At 41.6% G+C, this 22,362-nt stretch overlaps 1 protein-coding gene across 1 annotated transcript in view; it reads right to left on the bottom strand.

Moving 5' to 3' along the window:
• Positions 1-21,459, bottom strand: part of LOC137630885 (ras-related protein Rab-9A-like) — a 48,080-nt gene extending 26,621 nt beyond the window's left edge. Inside the window, exons 1-2 of the mRNA XM_068362418.1 lie at positions 21,255-21,459; positions 10,967-11,023 (exon numbers count right to left, since the gene is read on the bottom strand). Coding sequence (XP_068218519.1) covers positions 10,967-11,020 — 54 coding nt within the window. The 5' untranslated portion in view covers positions 11,021-11,023; positions 21,255-21,459. The remainder of the gene's footprint in view (positions 1-10,966; positions 11,024-21,254) is intronic.
• Positions 21,460-22,362: the final 903 nt, after the last annotated feature.

Raw genomic sequence — 22,362 nt, 5'->3', positions numbered from 1 at the left:
GTAAGGAAGCTGACTCTGATAATTACTCTGCCTCATTAGTCCGCTATCCTCACGAAGCCCAGCGATCCTCTTAGGATGCTGAAAGACTCCCAGGAGCTGCTATATCTAGGGTGAACACCCCTATAACAGGACCTCATCAATACCCTTAATCTGGGCGCTCTCAAGAAACAATATTTTGACCACCCGCCAAATCAAAAAGATTGCGAAAGACTTCTTAGTCTCCCGTACAACCCAAAATAAGATTAAAAATTTCAAGAGTAGATTAAAAGGATATTGGGATTAAGGGAATGTAGTGGTAGAGCCTTCACCCACTACTGCACTCGCTGCTACGAATGGTCCCAGTGTGTAGCAGTCCTCATAAAGAGTCTGGACATCTTTCAAGTAATATGAAGCAAAAACCGACTTGCCTCTCCAAAAGGTCGCGTCCATAATACTTTTAATGGATCTATTTTGCTTAAACGCTACAGAAGTTGCTATCGCTCAACTTCATGAGCCTTGACTTTAAGTAAATTATGATCCTTCTCACTTAAATGAGTGTGTGCCTCCCGAATCAAAAGTCTAATAAAATAAGACCACGCATTCTTAGACATGGGCAAAGAGGGCTTTTTAACGGAGCACCATAAAGCCTCTGAACAACCTCGTCGCGGTTTAGTTCTGGATAAACAAAATTTAAGAGCTCTAACGGGGCACAGCACTCTTTCAACTTCATTCCCCACAATCTCAGAAAGACTGGGGATTTCAAATGATTTAGGCCAAGGACGAGACGGAAGTTCATTCTTGGCCAAAAAACCAAGTTGAAGAGCGCATACTGCTTTATTAGCGGAGAAGCCGACATTCTTGCTAAAAGCATGTATCTCACTAACCCTTTTAGCCGAAGCCAAGCTCACCAAAAAAAAGTGTCTTGAGGGTAAGATCCTTCAGGGAGGCTGAATTTAATGGTTCAAACCTGTCTGACATAAGGAACTGTAGGACCACGTCCAAGTTCCAAGCAGGAGTCGAAATATGACGCTCCTTGGAAGTCTCGAAAGACTTAAGCAGGTCTTGGAGATCTTTGTTATTAGAAAGATCCAAACCCTTATGCCTGAAAACAGAAGCTAACATGCTTCTGTAGCCTTTAATGGTGGATGCAGAGAGGGAGCAACCGATTCTCAGATAAAGCAGAAAATCTGCAATCTGCGCTACAGAGGCCCTTGGAAGAGGAAATAGAGGAAGACTTGCACCAGTCTCTAAATACCTCCCATTTCGACTGATAGATCCTGATGGTAGAGGATCTTCTAGCCCTCGCGATCGCTCTAGCTGCCTCCTTCAAAAACCCTCGAGCTCAAGTCTTTCGATAGTCTGAAGGCAGTTAGACGAAGCGTGGGGAGGCTTTGATGAAATCTCTTTACGTGAGGCTGTCGCAAGAGATCCATCCGTAACGGCAGACTTCTTGGAACGTCTACCAGCCATAGAAGTACCTCTGTGAACCACTCTCTCGCGGGCCAGAGTGGAGCAACCAACGTCAACCTGGTCCCTTCGTGAGAGGTGAACTTCTGCAGCACCTTGTTTAGGATCTTGAAAGGTGGAAAGGCATAAACGTCCAGGTGAGACCAGTCCAGCAGGAAAGCGTCTATGTGGGCTGCCTCTGGAACTGGAAAGCAGTAAGTCGAGAGCCTCTTTGTCAGTGAAGCCGCAAAAAGATCTATGGTGGGTTGACCCCATGTCATCCATAGCTTCTCGCACACAGTCTTATGCAACGTCCACTCCATGGAGATGACTTGTCCTCTTCTGCTGAGGCAGTCCGCCAAGACATTCATTTTTCCTTGCACAAATCTCGCCAAAGGAGAGATGTTACTTGCCTTAAATGGAGTTCCTTCTGATCCGTGGACCAATGACCCGAGCATTCCAGACTGTTCAGCGGAGCTCCCTAACCCAAATCCGATGCATCTGAATACAACACATGGTTTGGGTTCTTGATCGCAAGAGAAAGACCTTCTTGAAGTCTGATGTTGCTGTCCCACCAAGTCAGACATGTCTAGACTGAGTTGGAGATTGGGAAAGAGATACTCTCTAAGCCCTTCTCCTTGTTCCAATGGTTTAGGTGAAATTGGAGAGGGCAAAGGTTGAGTCTCCCCAGCGATGAAAGAGTTCCCACGAGGCTCGTTCAAACTCTTACAAAGCAACTGTTTTTCTCTTGCAAGTGAAGGACTTTTAACAGAGCTTGTTCCATTCTTGTGGGAGACGAAAAGGCCCGAAAAATCCGACACTGTATCTCCATTCCCAAATAAAGAATAGTCTGGGATGGAGTACTGTAAGTTACGACTTCTCTACGTTCACTATGAGACCTAGCTCCTTGGTTAGGTCTAATGTCCATTAGAGGCTCTCCAGACAGCGATTTAATGACGACGCCCTGATTAGCCAGTCGTCAAAATAAAGGGAGGCTCTGAATCCTCAAAAAATGTAGAAAGCCTGCTACATTTTGCAAGGGCCTTGTAAAAACAAGAGGAGCAGGAATGAGGCCGAAGCAGTGCTCGAAATTGGTACATTACTTTCCCGTCCACAAACCTCAGATGTTGTTGAAAGTTTGGATGAATCGGGATGTAGAAGTATGCATCCTGAAGGTCGAGAGAGACCATCCAGTCGCCTTCCCTTACTGCTGCCAAGACAGATTTGGTAGTCTTCATCGTGAACTTTGTCTTGACAATGAACACATTGAGCGCACTTACATCTTAAGTACTCCTGCAGTGAACGTGGCTGCCAGATCATTGGAGCCATCCCTGATAGCCTTGTTCCTGCAGTGAACGTGGCTGCCAGATCATTGGAGCCATCCCTGATAGCCTTGTTCATGCATGACATAATTGTACAGCAATACATGGACAATTGGAGAGACCTTCTTACTTAAGGCTCCCAGTGACCAATCCAACAAATAAAAAACTTCAAACACTCGAAAAAACTCCTAACAGGAGATGGTCTAGCTCTGAAGCAGACCATAAAATCTTGGAGCGTCTCATGGCTAGACGACGAGGAGAGTCCACTAGGCTTAAGAAGTCTCCCTGGGCAGAGGCAGGTACTCCCAAGCCGAGAACTTCTCCTCGAGCTTCTCCTGTGTCACACCAGACGCCCGAGCGAGAAGCTAATTAAGAAGGAGGAAAAGCAAAAGCAGACTTTCCTAAACTTCTCCTGGATTCCAACCAGTCTCCCAGTAAGAGCATGGCCCTCTTGGAAGAACAAGAGAGAACTGACTTCGTAAATGTAGGAGTCGAAGAAAGTCATGCCAAGAGTAAACTCAGACGGCGAAGCAGCCGTTACAAAACGAGTAGGACAAAATTTCACTAAAGAAATTCATAATTAAAAAACAAGGGATTGTTGGACCACCCTAGGTTACTCCTCTTCTGAATGACTCTCCAAAGGTACATTAGTTGAAAGGGGGTCATCAACTTCAGAAGGCACATCATCTGATAAATCTAAAGTCTTGCGAGAAGGAGATTTATATTCAGAATGACGTGAAGGAAAAGCCTGACAGGCTACATCAACTTGTATATGAACAGAAGTTAAAGTTGGAGGGACGATGTCACGTTGTGACTGCAGAGAATGTTATTCTACTACACGTCGTGACAGAAGTAACTGACGTTCAAACGTCCCGTAGTAACAGCGGTGACTGCTGTTCGATGCTATATCGTGACTACGATGACTGACCCTCGACGTCACGTCATGTCTACGGTGTCTACCGCTCAACGTCACGTCGTGTCTGCGGTGTCTGCAGCTCAACGTCACGCTGTGACTGCGGTGGCTGACGTTCAAACGTCACGTAGTAACAGCGGTGACTGCTGATCGATGCTATATCATGACTACGGTGACTGACACTCGACGTCACGTTGTGTCTACGGTGTCTACCGCTCAACGTCACGTCGAGTCTGTGGCAGAAACGTCTGTACATGAACGTCATCGCTATGAACGGGACTCTTATGATGACTACAGCTAAGACGTTGAACTTGTTCTGAAGGAACTAATAAACGTTTCAAACGTCTCGAAACTTTACGCCCAGGCTTTTAAAGAGACGAATCATTGGAAGACGAGGAGAAACTTCGTCTTTCCTGTCTTATGGCAAGGACATGCTTGACGAGCAACGTCTGATACCTTTGAGGGAACGTCTGTTCGTTGGTTTACATTCCTCACTCCCTTAGGTCCTACGACATTCCTTCTCCCTGGTGCAGGGGAGCCTGAAAGAGGTCTCGGACTAGGCAAGTGACAAGCACGAACAAACAAACCCTCCGCAACACAGAACATGTTTTTTGCACTTACTTCACTGATATCACATTTTTTAATAATTTCACATTAGACATGAATAAAACTGATTTCTACCTAAAGCACGCAATTCTCCCTTAAATCAAAAGATTAGAATTGCGAAATGAGTCGTATAATGTAAGCACATTAGTACAAAATGAAACACACATGCAAAACTCAATAAACATACAGTATACATATATATATCGAATAAAACGGAAATATATAAAGTTAAAAAGATCAGTAACTGGGGATGAGACTAAACACTAGTTCACTAAGGACTACGTTTTCAATCTCTCACCGTACAGTGCCTTGGGACGAGAATAAAAACTAAAACGTTTTATCCTCTCTCCCCGTACAGAGACTTGGGACGAGAGTAAAAAACTGAAGCGAGAACAACGTTACTCGCTCCCAAACTCCTTGTACAGAGACTTGGGACGAGAATAAAGATCGGATCGCTCTCTCTCTCTCTCTCTCTCTCTCTCTCTCTCTCTCTCTCTCTCTCTCTCTCTCTCTCTCTCTCTTGTCACTCACAAGAGAATGGCCCACTCACCCTTCGTCAATAACAGGTTATATGACTAAAGGAAAAAACTGAAAGGACTCAGAAATTGAAAATTAACATGTTCCTTTAAATTAGTATCTAAAAAACCTCAGGTTGAAAGAAGAATGAACAAAACGTCAAAATCGATTTACTCTTTCTGCAAAATGAAACCTTGATTCTCTCTTTCTCTATCATAACGATAGAGCGCAAACTGCGTAGCATAAATAAACCAAACGTTAGTTCATCTTTGAAAAACAGTACGAAGACTATTCAAAGAATAAATTTCTTAAAATATTTTCTAAAAATATTCATCTCATCACTCTTACAGAGCAACTGTTTTAATCTAAACAAAAATAAAAGTTGAATGGGCTCAACGTTGTTTAACTTCGTTTTCCAAGTTAGGACCGCCTACAAAGAATAGGTAAAGGCCGCATATAAACAAAAACATAAAATTTATTTCGATGTTTAGTATAAATGGAAAGCTAATCGAAGAGGCCTAATAAAGGCGAGTGAGATATAAAAAATATAGAGGTAAATCTATAAATATCAACTATAATTTATAAAGTGATAAAATAATTACTAAAAGCCTTTAACACACTTCCGTACACTGAGGGAAGGGTCGGCCATCTTTTCTCTATGGAAAAACCAGAGCGAGATTAAAAAAGCAAGGGCAAAAACTTTTCCTCTCCTTTCAAAAGTATTTCTTTTGAAGATAGTATTGAATAATCCAACACAGCGAAAGCAATAAGACCAAAACCAAGTACTTCACCAATCGGTAGAAAACTCGAGGTCAAGCGCGAGCGGAATCAGTGTTGTCTTTAACACCGACAGAGAAAAACTGGTTTGGTTGAGAAGTATATGCGGTATCTGGCCGATAGTCGGCGCTGGTGGGCACACCCGGCATCCTTCATGGCGATCGCTCGCGAGTTTTTGGAATCTGTCGACCGACGGAGACGTCAGCTATTTATATACTGTATTCACCGGCTAAGTTTAATATTTAAAAGTCACCTGTACGTACACCTAAATTAAGGATTGATACCCTGAAAAAAAGGTTACAGTTAATTAGTGTAACAAAAAAGTTGAAACTTACCTTTTGATTGAGACGATGTCCGATAGCGAAGTCGCGGCAGAGGAGGATGGCATAAGGCAGAAAACGTAACAAGTGACAGACTACGTACAGTAATTTACACACTTAACACATTAACACTTAAACTTTACGAAATAAAAAAATGGCAGAAATAATTAACACTTATCATTACGTATAGAAAACTATAAAATGAAAGAAAAAATTACTTTAACACTTAACGTTAACATAAAACTTAAAATTGAATTTTTTTTTGGGTTTTTTATAACTTTACATTTTTCATATTTTCTAAATTTCTTCTACTTCTTCATCACTTTCTTTTATCTGTTTCTTTTCTTTACTTTCACCTTCTACTTCTTCATCACTTCCTCTTTTCTGTTTCTTTTCTTCACTTTCACCTTCGTCTTGGCCTACTAATACCGCTGGCCTCTTTAATAAGAAACTATCCATTGAAGCTTGTTTCTGCCTACTTTTCAACACATTTCTAAAATGCGTTAGGCAAACGTCATTGCAGTGCTGAAGCGCACGGTTGGTATAAACTTTTTCTGGATGTTCCTTTTCGACGTAGTCTGCCATTTTATGGAAACATGCGAGAATTTCCTTAATGTCTGCCGTTTTCAAAGGTGTAACATCCTCCTTATCACCGCTAGAGAACTGCTCTTGAACAACACTCATTTGCATCGTCTCCAACTCCTTCAGGTCGTCCGTCGTCAACTCCTCGTGGTGCTCCTCGATAAGTTCATCTATATCCTCGGTGCTAACTTCCAGCCCCATGGACGTACCAAGATGTACGATGTCAGCCACCTCAGACTGCTGAATGGGTTCAGGATCGTCAACGATCTCGGCTTCGCCTCCAGGCTTCCCGAACTCCTCGAAGTCTCGTGCAGAGACAGCATCAGGCCACAGCTTCCTCCAAGATGAGTTCAGGGTACGCCTCGAAACTTCCTGCCAAGCGAGATCGATGAGTTTGAGGCATATCACGATATTAAAGTGATCTTTCCAGAATTCACGCAGAGTGAGGTTTGTACTCTCTGTGACTTGGAAACATCTCTGGAAGAGATGCTTTGTGTACAATTTTTTAAAATTTGAAATAACTTGCTGGTCCATGGGCTGGAGGAGAGGGGTGGTGTTAGGCGGTAGATACAGGACCTTTATGAAGGAATACTCGGCTAGAAGATATTCCTCGAGGCCAGGAGGGTGAGCTGGAGCATTGTCCAACACCAGCAGACATTTCATAGGGAGGAGCTTTTCTTCCAAATATTTTCGGACAGTGGGACCGAAGCAGACATTCACCCAATCAATGAAAAGTTGCCTCGTTACCCAGGCTTTACCATTCGCCCTCCACATCACGGAAAGGTTCTCCTTGATGACTTTGTGGGCTTTGAAGGCTCGGGGATTTTCAGAATGGTACACCAGCAGGGGCTTTATCTTGCAGTCCCCACTGGCATTTGCACAAAAAGCAAGGGTAAGCCTGTCCTTCATGGGCTTATGTCCGGGTAGCCTCTTCTCCGCCGTTATGAACGTCCGACGAGGCATTTTCTTCCAGAAAAGCCCAGTTTCGTCGCAATTGAAAACTTGCTGCGAACTGTAGCCTTCCTGCAGAGTCAACTCGTCAAACGTTTTAACAAAGGCTTCAGCGGCCTTCGTGTCCGAGCTGGCTGCCTCCCCATGCCGTACCACTGAATGAATGCCAGTCCTTTTCTTGAATTTCTCGAACCACCCCCGAGAAGCCTTGAACTCTGGGGGTTCCTGCTGGGGGGTTCCTGCTGGGATGTTCCTTCTCCTGCCCCTTCTTCGGCCTGAGAACGCACGAGATCACCGAAAATGGCGGAGGCCTTCTGGCAAATTGTAGTCTCAGTGATGGTGTCTCCTGAGATCTCTTTGTCTTTGATCCACACAAGCAGCAGCCTCTCCATCTCGTCATGCACGTGGGTTCTCTTGTTGGAGAAAATAGTGACGCCCTTAGAAGGTGCCGCTGCTTTGATGGCCGCCTTCTGCTTCAGGATGGTGCCTATCGTAGACGGATTCCGGCCATACCCCTTGGCGATCGCACTTAAACGCATGCCAGACTCGTACTTTTTTACGATTTCAAGTTTCGTCTCCATCGAGAGCATCGTCTTCTTCTTCTTTCCTTCAGCAACATTCTTGGGACCCATGGCTACAGTAATACGTAATATAATACACTACGTACGTTATATACAGCACTATGTATAGTAAACACTAATACAGTACAGTGCACAGTAACGAATGTTTAACAACGATAACACGTGGCGTACGAATGTACTGTACAGTATTTAATACTACGTCAAACAAGCGAAAGCACACAATGTCTGTTAACGATACCGCGGTCGGAACGAAAAGAGAGAGAGAGAGATGAACGCCCGTGCGTAAGCAAGCTGGGATAGTTGCCGACCAATAGGAAAGCAGGATCTTATGGCGTCAGCTAGCATCTGAGTAGGGAGATAACCAATGGGTGAGCGGGAGGCTGTAAGTGAGTCTACCCAAGTTCAAAGTCTGGCGGCGCGTGCTTTTTAAAATTACTCTCGGCGACAAGTTGGGATCTCGTAAGGTTTTCGTATCCTGAAATTTTATTCGTATACTGGGGCATAAAAATCTTCGAATCGCTTTTCGTATCCTGAATTTTTCGTAAGCAGAAACTTTCGTATCCAGAGGTATCACTGTATATCCTTATCAGAATTTACAATCTGAAATGTATTGCTATTAAAAGTGACGGGCTCACATTCCTATCCTTGCAGGAAAATGCGGGAGGGAAATACTTGTCTCCTTATGAAGAATATTTACTCAGTATGGTAGCTTACCCACATAAATGTTCATTCCAGTGAATAATGGCACAACTGCTGCCCCCAAGAAAGGGTGACAAGAAAAAGAAAAAAAAGCCTGACATTCTTACTTTTATCCATAAACACGTAGTGACCACTATCTTAGAAGAGATGCTTCTTGTCCTGTGAGATTCATACAGGGCTATCTTTAAAGACCTTAAAACTCTAGTGACATTCCATGCCAGTGGTCTGAGTTCCTTTGGAGGAAATGATTTCTCCTCATTAGTATCAACCATTCTCAAGATGAGGAAAGGTCTACACCTTTCAGTTTAAAAAGTGAGCCCAAGACTGAGCGATAGCTTTTCTCCGCTGAGACTGAGAAGGGGTTCTCTTGGCGAAGGTAGATGAGAAACTTCGCAATCAATTGAACAGAGGCAATGACCGCAAAAGTATCCCTTCTAGGGCACCAATCACAGAAGTGTCCCCTTTGCCTGGTAGACTGCTGCTGAGGAATTTCAAAGATACCCTGATATCTCCCAACCAGGGCCTCACAAAAAGCCTCTCAATTGGAGGAGATGCTTGATAGTCTCCACCAATAAAGTGATAGGGATGGGTCCAATTTACGGTACCTCTGCAGGTGTGGGTGACAAAGCAGATTGGGCTAGTGGGGTAGTTCTCTTGGTTCTTCAATTAGGAGCATCATTATGTTTGGGTACTATTTGGCATGTGCTCATTTGGGTCACTTTATTCTAAGGTTAATCTGAGGTTCTGGGTAATCATTATCTATTTAACTACCCTTCAATTCAGGCAAAAGGGTGGAAAAGCATAGTGTTGGAGACTGTCCCACAGATGTTGAAATGTATCCTTAAGTGCAGGTGATAGGTCCAGGACTGGCAAACAGAACACATGCAATTTTCTGTTGAGGCCCCTGGCGAACATGTCAATTGACGGGGAACCCCGCAAAGTCAAAAGACTCTTCACCACTAGAGGATAAAAGGACTACTCTGCTCATAACAGTTGTCCCTGTTGACTGAGCTTGTCAGCGATTGCATTCCTTTTGTACATGATGAATCATGCCGACAGCTCCACTACGTTGCCTAGTGCCCAAGAGTGAGCCCTCTTTACCAACTCACAGAGGTGCTGTGACAATAGTAGTGTCGTCACTCATCAACGCTACTGAGTGTCCCCTCAAACGTTATTGCAATGCTCACAGCGCCAGGAGTGCTGCCTTCAACTACAACAGGCTGATGCGCAGGCTCTTAACTTCCTTGGGCCAGCACCCCAATCTGGTTTGATTCCTAAGTTATTCTCCCCATTTCTCCTTTGATGCTTCTGAACAGCAGCATTTCTGAAGGAGGGGACGTTAAGGAAAGTCTCTTGATGAGGTACGTATCCTTTAGCCACCAGATTAGATTATCCCTTACCTCTTGTTCTACTAGAGGCAGGTGAAGAGGTGGGTTAGTGGCTGTTGACCAGTGTTTCTTAAGGCACCACTGAAGGGACCTCTGGTGGAGGAGCCCATGTTGAACAAGCTTCTCCAAGGATGAGTGGTGTCCAAGTAGCCATTGCCATTGTCAAGATGGTACTGTAATTGTTGCTGGGACACAAATGGTTGCGCTACTTTCCCGAGTCTGCTAATGCAATCGTCCAGTAGGAAGACCCCGTTACTTAGGTATCTATCAACATTCCCAGGTACTCCGTCCTCTGCTAGGGTATGAGGTTGGACTTTTCTAGACCTACTACGATACCCAGATTGAGGTAAAAGGAGAGAAGCTCATGCCAATGTTGAAAGAACTGTCTCTAAGAGGACAGGATCAACCAATTGTCTGGGTACCTCAGTAGACGAATGCCCTTGACATGTGCCCAAGACAAGACTAGTGTGAACACATGGGTGAACACGGGGGGTGGGGGGTGGGGGTTGACAATCTGAAGCAGAAAACTTTGAACCGTAAAACTTTCTCCCTTGAGGAAGAAGCAGAACTTCCTATTGATGGATTGATATTTGAAAGTACAGCAAGAGATAACATACAAAATATTCTACTGTATTTGAATATTGATGGATTGATATTTGAAAGTACAGTAAGAGATACTGAATGTACAAAATATCTGTTTCTTGCTGATGATATAAAAGTTATAAAAGACAATCGTTTTTCAATGATATAGGGAAGTATATTACTCTACATACAAATTCAGTTATAAACCACAAATTTTGCCTCTTACCCTTGTAAACATTACTCTTATTTCTATTAATTTGTACAATTAGGTACTGTACTGTAATGTAAATCTGAAATATCTTACCTTTAAAACTGTTGATCTTCCTCGACTGTTTTGTCTTCTGTGACTATTATTCATTTCCTACCAATAAAAGAAAATTGAATTAATATAAAATACAGTGAAATGTTAAAAGGAAAAAATGCTGTGTAAATGAATTATGAACGAGTGCATTATGCAATATGATATTTTAATTATAAAATAAATTTTTGAATATACTTACCCGGTGAATATATAATAGCTGCAACTCTGCGGCTCGACAGAAAACACACTCAAAAAACTCGCGAGCGATCGCTATGAAGGTTGCGGGTGTGCCCACCAGCGCCAACTGTCGGCCAGATACCACTCTTGTATGTAAACAAAACCTTCAATTCTTCTCGTCCCGCTGCGTCTCTATTGGGGAGGAAGGGAGGGTCATTTAAATTATATATTCACCGGGTAAGTATATTCAAAAATTTATTTTATAATTAAAATATCATTTTTAAATATTTAACTTAGCCGGTGAATATATAATAGCAGATTCACACCCAAGGAGGTGGGTAGAGACCAGAGTTAATTATGTTTACAGCGTATAAGCTAAGAGTTTTTTCATTTTGACAGTTATCAATATAACAAAACCAAAATATATAGGTACCTGGTAAGGAAGTTGACTTAGACGATTACTCTGCCTTGTAAGTCTGTCTTCCTCACGGAGCCCAGCGATCCTCTTAGGATGCTGAAAGACTCCCAGGAGCTGAAGTATCAAGGGTTGCAACCCATACAATAGGACCTCATCAAACCCCTAATCTGAGCGCTCTCAAGAAATGACTTTGACCACCCGCCAAATCAACCAGGATGCGAAAGGCTTCTTAGCCTTCCGAACAACCCATAAAACAATATTAAAAACATTTCAAGAGACAGATTAAAAGGATATTGGAATCAGGGAAGTGTAGTGGTAGAACCCTCACCCACTACTGCACTCGCTGCAACGAATGGACCCAGTGTGTAGCAGTCCTCGTAAAGAGTCTGGACATCTTTTAAGTAAAATGACGCGAACACTGACTTGCTTCTCCAAAAAGTCGCGTCCATAATACTTGCAGAGATTTATTTTGCTTGAAGGCCACGGAGGTTGCTATATCTCTAACTTCGTGCGTCTTAACCTTAAGCAAACATCGGTCTTTCTCATTCAAGTGAGAATGAGTTTCTCGTATTAAAAAAATCTGATAAAATATGACAAAGCATTCTTTGACATAGGCAATGAAGGTTTCTTAACTGAGCACCATAATGCCTCAGATTTCCCTCGTACAGTGAACCCTCGTTTATCGCGGTAGATAGGTTCCAGTCGCGGCCGCGATAGGTGAAAATCCGCGAAGTAGTGACACCATATTTACCTATTTATTCAACATGTATATTCAGACTTTTAAAACCTTCCCTTGTACGTAGTACTGTTAATGTACAGAACACTTAATGCATGTACTACAGTACCCTAAACTAAAACAGGCACAAATATTAAAGGTGATTTTATATCATGCATTTCCTAAACATGCTAAAAAGCACGATAAAAAATGGCAACCAATGTTTTGTTTACATTTATCTCTGATCATAATGTAGAAACAAACTGGAGGTAGAGCTTTGCTTATTACCCAGACATATTTCCCATACTTTTCCCTTAGAACTACATCACATCTTCCTACTTTAGATATATATATATATATATATATATATATTATATATATATATATATATATATATATATATATATATATATATATGTATATATATATATATATATATATATATATATATATATATATATATATATATATATATATATATATATATATATATATATATATATATATATATATATATGTATACACATATACATACCTACATATATACATAAATACATGCATACATATATATATATATATATATATATATATATATATATATATATTACTGTATATATATGGGTTATGGAAAAAATCCGCGAAGTGGTGAATCCGCGATGGTCGAACCGCGAAGTAGCGAGGGTTCACTGTAATGACTTAGTACGAGCTAAATCGAACTTAAGAGCTCTAACAGGACATAATACTCTTTCCAGTTCGTTGCCTACGATCTCTGATAAGCAAGGAATATCAAAAGATTTAGGCCAAGGACGAGAAGGCAGTTCATTTTTGGCCAGGAAACCAAGTTGAAGTGAACAAGTGGCTTTTTTCTGTAGAAAAGCCGATGTTCTTACTGAAGGCATGAAGTTCATTGACCCTTTTAGCCGAAGCCAAGCACACTAGGAAAAGTGTCTTGAGGGTGAGATCCTTCAGGGAGGCTGAATGTAATGGCTCAAACCTGTCTGACATGAGGAACCTTAGGACCACGTCTAAGTTCCATCCAGGAGTTGCCAAACGACGTTCCTTAGAGGTCTCGAAAGACTTAAGGAGATCTTGGAGATCTTTATTGTTGGAAAGATCTAAGCCTCTATGTCGAAAGACCGAAGCCAACATGCTCCTGTAGCCCTTAATCGTGGGAGCTGAAAGGGAGTGAACCTTTCTCAGATGTAAAAGAAAATCTGCGATTTGGGCTACAGAGGTACTGGACGAGGACACAGATGCTGACTTGCACCAGTCTCGAAAGACTTCCCACTTCGACTGGTATACTCTAATGGTAGAAGCTCTCCTAGCTCTTGCAATCGCACTGGCTGCCTCCTTCGAAAAGCCTCTAGCTCTTGAGAGTCTTTCGATAGTCTGAAGGAAGTCAGACGAAGAGCGGGGAGGCTTTGATGGACATTCTTTACGTGGGGCTGACGTAACAGATCTACCGTTAGAGGAAGACTTCTTGGAAAGTCTACCAGCCATTGAAGTACCTCGGTGCACCACTCTCTCGCGGGCCAGAGGGTAGCAACCAACGTCAACCTTGTCCCTTCGTGAGAGGCGAACTTCTGCAGTACCTTGTTGACTATCTTGAATGGTGGGAATGCATATAAGTCCAGAAAAGACCAATCCAGTAGAAACGCGTCTATGTAGATTGCTTCTGTATCTAGGACTGGAGAGCAATAGATTGGTAACCTTTTGGTCAACGAGGAGGCAAAGAGGTCTATGGTGGGTTGACCCCAAGTAGCCCAAAGACTCTTGCCCACGTCATTGTGGAGGGTCCATTCCGTGGGTATCACCTGACCCCTCCGACTGAGACAGTCTGCCAAGACGTTCAAGTCCCCCTGGATGAATCTCGTCAACAGGGAGATGCCTCGAATTCTTGACCATAAGAGAAGGTCCCTTGCGATCTCGAGCAGCGTGAAGGAGTGTGTGCCTCCTTGCTTGGAGATGTACGCCAAAGTTGTGGTGTTGTCTGAGTTGCCTCTACCACTAAGTTTCGAAGAAGCCTTCTAATATCATCAAGGCCAAGCGGACTGCTAATAGCTCCTTGCCGTTGATGTGCATGCTCTTCTGACTTGAGGTCCACAGACCCGAGCATTCCCGACCGTCCAGGGTCGCACCCCAACCCAAATCCGACGCGTCTGAGGACAACACGTGGTTTGGGTTCTTGACTGCTAGGGATAGTCCCTCTCTCAGACTGATATTGCTGTCCCACCATTTCAGGCATGCCTTTACTGGTTCGGAGACTGGGAATGATACCGTCTCTAATGTCTTGTCCTAGTTCCAGTGAAAGGCTATATGGAACCGGAGAGGCAGAAGGTGTAGTCTCCCTAGTGAGACAAACTGCTCCAGGGATGAGAGTGTCCCTACGAGACTGTTCCAACTCCTGACTGAATAAACGTTTCGTTTCAGCATTAGTTGGACTTCGAGCAGGGCTTGACTGCGAATCTCCATCCCCAAATATAGAATAATCTGGGATGGGATCAGTTGGGACTTTTAGGTTGACCAAAAGTCCCAACTCCCTGGCCAGACTCAACGTCCAATGTAGATCCTGCAGACAGTGAAGACTGGACGATGCTCTGAGAAGCCAGTCGTCCAAGTACAGGGAGGCTCGGATCCCCGATAGATGGAGGGATTTTGCCACATTCCTCATGAGCCTCGTAAACACGAGAGGCGCAGGACTGAGGCCAAAGCACAGGGCTCGAAACTGGTACAGTACCCCACATTCCTGTAAACAAACCTCAGAAACGGTTGGGAATCCGGGTGTATAGGAATGTGGAAGTATGCCTCCTGAAGGTCGAGAGAGACCATCCAGTCGCCTTCCATAAATGCTGTCAAGACAGCCTGGTAGACTTCATCGTGAAGTTTGTCTTGACATTGAACACATTGAGCGCACTTGCCTCTTACGTACTCCTGCAGTGAACATGGCTGCCAAATCATGGAGCCATCCCTGAGGGACTTGTTCCTGCAGAGAACGTGGCTGTCAGATCATTGGAGCCATCCCTGAAAGCCTTGTTTATGCATGACATAATTGTACAGCAAAACTTCAAAGGCTCGAAAATAGCTATGAAGTCGACCTGTAAAATCTTGGAGCGTCTCATGGCCAGGCGCCAGGAAGAGTCTATGAGGTTTGAGAAGTCTATCTGGGCAGAGGCAGGAACTCCCAAGCCGAGAACTTCTCTCGTGTCATATCAGACTCTCGCTCTATAAGCCAGTTTAAAAGAAGGGAAAGCAAAGGCTGTCTCCCCCAAACTCCTCCTGGTGATAAACCAGTCGCCTAGCAAACGTAAAGCTCTCTTAGAAGAGCGAGAGAGCTTAGCTTATAAAACAACGGCTTCGAAGTAGCTAGGCCTAGTGTAAGCTCTGACGTTTAGGCGAACGAGGAGCAGCAGTTACAAAAAGATCCGGACAAAGATCCTTAAAAATCAGCATGATTTATTTAAAGTCCATAGAGGGCTAAGCAGCTTTAGGCTCCTCTCCGTCTGACAGAGTCCTCAAGGGAATATCAGTAGGAGGGGGAACAGCAACTTCCTCATCTGAAGGAACCTTGTCCGATAATAGCCGAGTCTCAAGCAAGGGAGAGACCTACCGTGGTGGCAATGCTTTACAAGCAGAGCCCACACGCACTGGTGCATTAGTAGCGGACCAGGACGCAACGTCATGTAACTGCTTGACAGTCTGTGAACTGTCAACAACAACAGGTGCGTGAGACCAGGACGCAACGTCATGTAACTGCTTGACAGTCTGTGAACTGTCAACAACAACAGGTGCGTGAGGACGCACAGCGTCCACTCGAGACTGCTTTGACCGCCTAGACTGAGCAGTCAAAACAACTCTAGAAAGCGGAGGTTGACGCTCAGCGTCAAAACAAGTCAACTCCGATTGTTAGCGAACGTCCTGAACGTCAACAGGAGCATCAGCAAGTGGCCTAACGTCCAAATGTGGCTGAAAATCCACACGAGACCGCATCGAGTGTGGTTCTAAACAACCTGACTGACGTGACTTGGCTACGCCAACGTCAACAGGACGCACAAAGGAACGTTAGGGTGGCTGAAGGCCAGGATCTCGATGAGATAAACGGCTAGGCTCAACGGACTTATCGGCAGAATAGTCTTCCATAAGGGAGGCAAGCTTATTCTGCATGTCTTGCCGTACAACCCATTTAGGATCAACGGGAATGGTTGCGGTAAGAGACGAGGGTAACGTCTGTGACCGCAAAACCTTGCCTACAAAAAGACTCTCGGAGTCTGTTACGCTTTTGTTAGGCGGCGAGCAGTCTTCCGATGACTGCATAGTGTCAGAGCTGTCCTAATGGTTAAAACCAGGACGCTGGACCTGTCCTGAAAGGACTGACTTTCGCTTAAAGGGCCTCGAAACCTTGTTCCACGGTTTCTTATGCGAAAAGCCTTCGGATGACGAGGAGAAAATCGTCTCTCTCGCCTTATGGTAGGGGTGATCTTGGTAAGATACACCCGATACCATAGAGGGAACGTCTGTTCGCTGATCAAGGCCTCTCGAACCCATAAGTCGTACGACATTACTTCTCCCCTGGGCTTGGGAGCTTGCAAGAGGTCCCGGACTAGGCGAACGACAGGCACGAACAGACGAACCCTCGGTCGCAACACTGATAACACTTTGCGCAATATCACTTTATCACTACGATTTTCTGTTTTGCACTTATTTCACTGAAATCGAATTTTTTAACAATTCACATTAGGTATGAATAAAACTGATTTCTACCTGAAGCACGCAATTCTACCCTCATCAAAAGGTTGTAATTGCGAAATCAGTCGTATAATGTAAGCACATTAATACCAGCAACAAACAGTAAATATATTTTAAGATAAAAAAATCAGTGGCTGGGGAAGAGACTAAACACTAGTTCATTCAAAACTACGTTTTCAATCTCTCACCGTACATTGCCTTGGGACGAGAATAAAAAACTAAAAACGTTTTATCCTTTCTCCCCGTACAGAGACTAGGGACGAGAGTAACTCGAGAACAACGTTACCCGCTTGGGACGAGATAAAGATCGGAACGTTTTCTCTCCTCTCTCTCCCTCCGTCTCTATCTCTCTCTCTCTCTCTCTCTCTTGATTTCGCACCTAAGAGAAGAGCCCACTTACGTTTCGTCAAAAAAACAGGTTATTTGACCAAAAGAAAAAACTGAAAGGTTTTTCAATTAAATAGTTCCTTTAAAATAGAATTTAAAACATTTAAGCTTTGAAAGAAGAATGAACAAAACGTCAGAATCGATTTACTCTTTCTGCAAAGTGAAACCGTGATACTCTCTCTCTCTATCGTAACGATAGAGCGCAAACTGCGTAGCATAAATAAACTAAACGTTAGTTCATCTTTGAAACAGTACGAAGACTATTCAAAGAAAATCTTTCATAAAATATCTATTAAAAAATATTCATTTAATAAGTTTTAAATCATTAGCTCTTTCAAAGCTATTTACGATTGAAAGGGCTCAACGTTGTTTAACTTCGGTTTCCAAGTTAGGACCGCCTACTCTCAGGAAAGGTCGCATATAAACAAATCATTAAAATTTATTTTGATGTTTATTATAAATGGAAAGCTAATCGAAGAGGCCTAATAAAGGCGGTTGAGATATAAAATATATAGAGGAAAATCTATAATTAATTTATAACGTGATAAGATAATTGCTAAAAGCCTTAACACACTTCCGTACTGAGGGAAGGGTCGGCCATTTAAAAGTCAAGGAAAGTCCAAAAAAAAAAAACAATCCAAAGTCATTAAAAATTAAATCTATCCAAAAACGAGTTCAAGATTTAAGTTGAAGATAAAACACCTGTACTGCGAAAGCTCAAACCAAAATGAAGTACTTCACCAAATATGTTAAGAAAACTCCAGGTTCTACAGCGAGTATGAATACGTCTTGTCGTCAACGTCGACAGAGAAGAATTGAAGGTTTTGTTTACATACAAGAGTGGTATCTGGCCGACAGTTGGCGCTGGTGGGCACACCCGCAACCTTCATAGCGATCGCTCGCGAGTTTTTTGAGTGTGTTTTCTGTCAAGCCGCAGAGTTGTAGCTATTATATATTCACCGGCTAAGTTAAATATTTAAAAATGACTGTTTTCTTCAAAGTAGCCCAATCATGTTACAAAATGTTTGTGACTACGTAGCATAAAGTTTTATTAAAATAGAATACTATACAATAATCAAGAATTTTTTTTCTTCTAGTTTTGACTGACGTACTGAACATGGTGTTGTAAGACAAGTAAAAATGCACCCAATTAATTTTATTCAATTTACAGCAAGCGAGGTAAGGCTATGAAGAGCAGGTTCTAAAGGGCAAAACCTACCAGTTAGTTTAAGAATCCCTCTTTTAATGTAAAATAATTTAAAGTTTAAGTCAGTTTTGATGGAGTATTTATATGTATGGAAGGGGTTCAGTCCCCCGACCAGGTAATGACCTGGTGCATTAGGTTAGATTAGGGGTCATCTCTGTAATTTACATTAATTTACAGTGTCCCAGGTCAGGTTAGGTGTGGGTCCTCCCTGACCAGGTAAGGGTTGGGTTAGGTTAGGATGCATATCTATTTGTATAATGTAACTATCGTCATATACAAATGTTGAATTCATTGGAGTGACTACAGTATGTTGTGACATAGAATTTGTAAGTACAGTATTGCATTGCATTTATCTTCCCTCCTCCTAAAAATTGGTTTCTCACTTGGATACTTATTTAACCTTATTAAATGGTTGCCATGGGTTTCCTTGTAAGTCCTCTAAACAAGAACAAGATGCATTCCAAGAGTGAATTTCTAAGTTAAAAAGTTCTGAAGTCCAACATAATTAGCCTAGATATCTAGCTCATAATCCCCAATACCTTACCAAAACTCCCTATTGCCAGTTAGTAAGCCTACATATGTATCAAAATTTTTACAGCTACTGGTTTATAGTAAAATAAAATGGCTTTACAAGATAATCAATTTGTATTTGATTTTGCACTAATATGATTAATTTTCAATTTACTCCACAGGTTCTCATCTTTGAACATTCTTATGTTGAAAGTTCAATACACATATCAATGTTTTTTTTATTATTTTTCCCAAGTTCAAAAAAACGTAATATATCACAAAGAACTCGACCATAATGTGGAATTACTAAATATTTTTGTCAATTCCTGTTGGTGTAATTAATTCATTTTTGAGTCTCCAAAACCCACGATTTGCTATTTTATTCCTGTCTTCTCCCCCAAACAGTCCATAATCATTAGAAAGTTTTATGTAATCCACGGTGTAAAGCCACGCAATTTGGCACAAAGAAGTCAAGGCTAGACCTAGACAAATTCAAATTCAGCAACTTCAAGCAAGGTAAAAATATGACAAATTTCGGAGTCATTTGCATTTTCCCTAGCATACAAACCTATACCTCTTTAATATAGTATTGTTATTTCGGCGGAGCTAAAACAAATAGTTGAAACTTTAGTTAAACAAGGTTTAACTACCCACCTCCTATTTTAGTTTTTATTTTACATTAACAAAATTTTCCCAAAACAATTTTAATTAGGATATTTCAATAAATCATTACGTGTACATTTGTTTAAACCCATTATCATGAATTGCTGAGTAATAATAACCGACGTAATAAAACTATAACTTTATATATGTGATAATTAACATCGAAATACTAGCCCACGGGCTAACGTGTGTGGCGAAACATAGTCCGCTTGCCAGAACATAGGAGCAGTGAGATAATGTTTAATTGCGAGTGAAGCGAGCATACAGCAGAGCAAAAAACATTAAATCATTACTTCAATTAATTATGGAGGTATTTGAAGAATGATGAACGCTGCACGAACAACACAGTAGAAAATGAGATGGAAAGTCATGTTTTCTTTGAGCCCGAAGTCCTGGCAAACAAAAACTCCAGTGTTTTGACCATTTTTCATTACTATCACTCGATAGTCGACCCACCATAACTCAAAAACTATGGCTTTCCGCCAGAAATCATTATCATACTCGTTCAAAACACCTACAATTACAATGTGAACTCGTTTTTTAAAGCCGTAAGAGATATTGTTTTGATACAAAAATTTACCCTATTCTATACACTTTCACCTAGTCAGTTGTGTAGAACATTTAGACAGTCACATAAAAAAGTAAACAAAACTGCAACAGGTACCAATTTCCTCAGTTTTCCTGTTGATCAAAGATGAAGCCTTAGCTAAGGGTAACTTTTCCTAACACTGTAAAATGCATATATTTTACAATCCTTATCATTGAAAAAAAAAAGGACAACTCAATTCCTTTGTAGCTGTGTCAAGTGTCGGGTATGCATTATGGAGCCCAACGTAACAAAGTGGGATGGCTGCTCATGGCTATTTCGATGTTATAGCAAAATTTCACGGAGACTATCACGGTACTCCTGGTGTAGTGAATATGTTCTTAAAAAGCTCATTGTGCTATACCTTAAAGGTTAAAGTCGCAAGTGCAATTCTGGTAAGGATCTATTTGTCATTTACATTGAGTTTGTGACCTGGGAAGGGGGTCTGGGGGTTTGCCCCACAACTAGGTCTGTGACCTGAAAACTACTAGCTTAGGTTAGGTGGGTTTGTTAGGTTCTGTACCGTTTTACAAATCTCGAAAGTAATTAATCATATTTTGTCCTGTTTTCGCATACCCAAAGTCCCAGGTTCTCAGATGTGTCCCGTCGGGAAAGATGGTCCATAACGGATGTACGCCCTATTCGTAGTGGAAATAAAGGTCAAATTCGTCGAAAGCACACTTTTTACTTTTTACAGTAGGAAAATTTTTTTTTCGTATTACAAATGTTGTCCCGTGTTCTAGAATTTTACACACAAAAACATAGTGCTAGTAATACACAGCACTGAATAAATTATTATGAGTGAAAATACATGCATCAAGAGCTAGGCTGGGAAAGTTAATGCTATATGAAATCTATAGGGGAAAAGAAAGTACGTCATTTCACCTTTATTTTAGATGACGAAAGCGATGAAACTGGTCTGGGCAGCCCTGAATGCGAAGTAATATGCGCTAGAAACTGACGTAATATACATCAACGGTCAATTTCTACTTAGAACTGTCGTATAATATAGTAAATAATAAGTACATCCCTCCCACTAAACGAATACTCTCGTTCTCATTTGTTTACAATCACAGTATCAGGTGATCTCACCACAAATTCGCCTACAAACGCACGTAACATTAGATGCGTTCTATGTAAGGTATTAGACAAATTACCTCAAATATGTTGTAATTGATACATATTTTCATTTTTATTTGCTTTTATTCAGAAAAATTATAATTTTAAGAAGTAAAATTATGTAATTCAAAGGTGGATTTTGTCACATTATTTGAATATACTATTCAACTATGAAAGATTTGATAGCGAATGCTCCTTATGATAATATTCAGATCTTGGCTGTCACTTTCTTTTCTAAGACAAATTACCTCAAATATGCTGCAATTGGTACGTATTTTCACTTTATTTGTTTTTAATAAGAAAAAATAATAATTTTAAGAAATAAATTTATGTAATTTAAATTTGTATTTTGTCACATTATATGAAGATACTATTCAACTATAAAAGATTTGATAATGAATGCTCCTTATGATAATATTCAGATCCTGTCTGTCACTTTCTATTTACGGGCTGCCGAAAGCAAGAGCCCGTGTTTTACACAATGGTAGGGCAATCTGAGACAGACAGACACTTTCTTTTCCCTTTGTACAGTATATTACATCACAAACGTGATTTGCATTAGACGGAAGGATAATGAACAGATTATTTTCTGAATAAGACATGCGAGCCGGAGATGCTGCCCTGAATGATTTCATTCTTGGGCAGAGGGTGTGCGTAATTTCTAGATTTGGGGAAGCAGACTTTTGTTAGACTTGAAAGGGATCCCATAGTTTTGCTTTAAGAATGCTATTGAAAGTGAATATTGAACATGCGTGAAAAGCAGTTGAGAAGTTGAAAAAGGTAAAAGGTGTTTTGATTATGAGAGATACTACAGTCAGGTAGAGATACTGTGACTGTGTCTGGCTCAGTTTGTAAGATAGGAGGGAAAAGTTCT

The sequence above is a fragment of the Palaemon carinicauda genome, chromosome 39, assembly GCF_036898095.1.
Source record: "Palaemon carinicauda isolate YSFRI2023 chromosome 39, ASM3689809v2, whole genome shotgun sequence".
Classification (NCBI taxonomy): Eukaryota; Metazoa; Arthropoda; class Malacostraca; order Decapoda; family Palaemonidae; genus Palaemon; species Palaemon carinicauda.
This window is presented reverse-complemented; position numbering and strand designations above follow the sequence as displayed.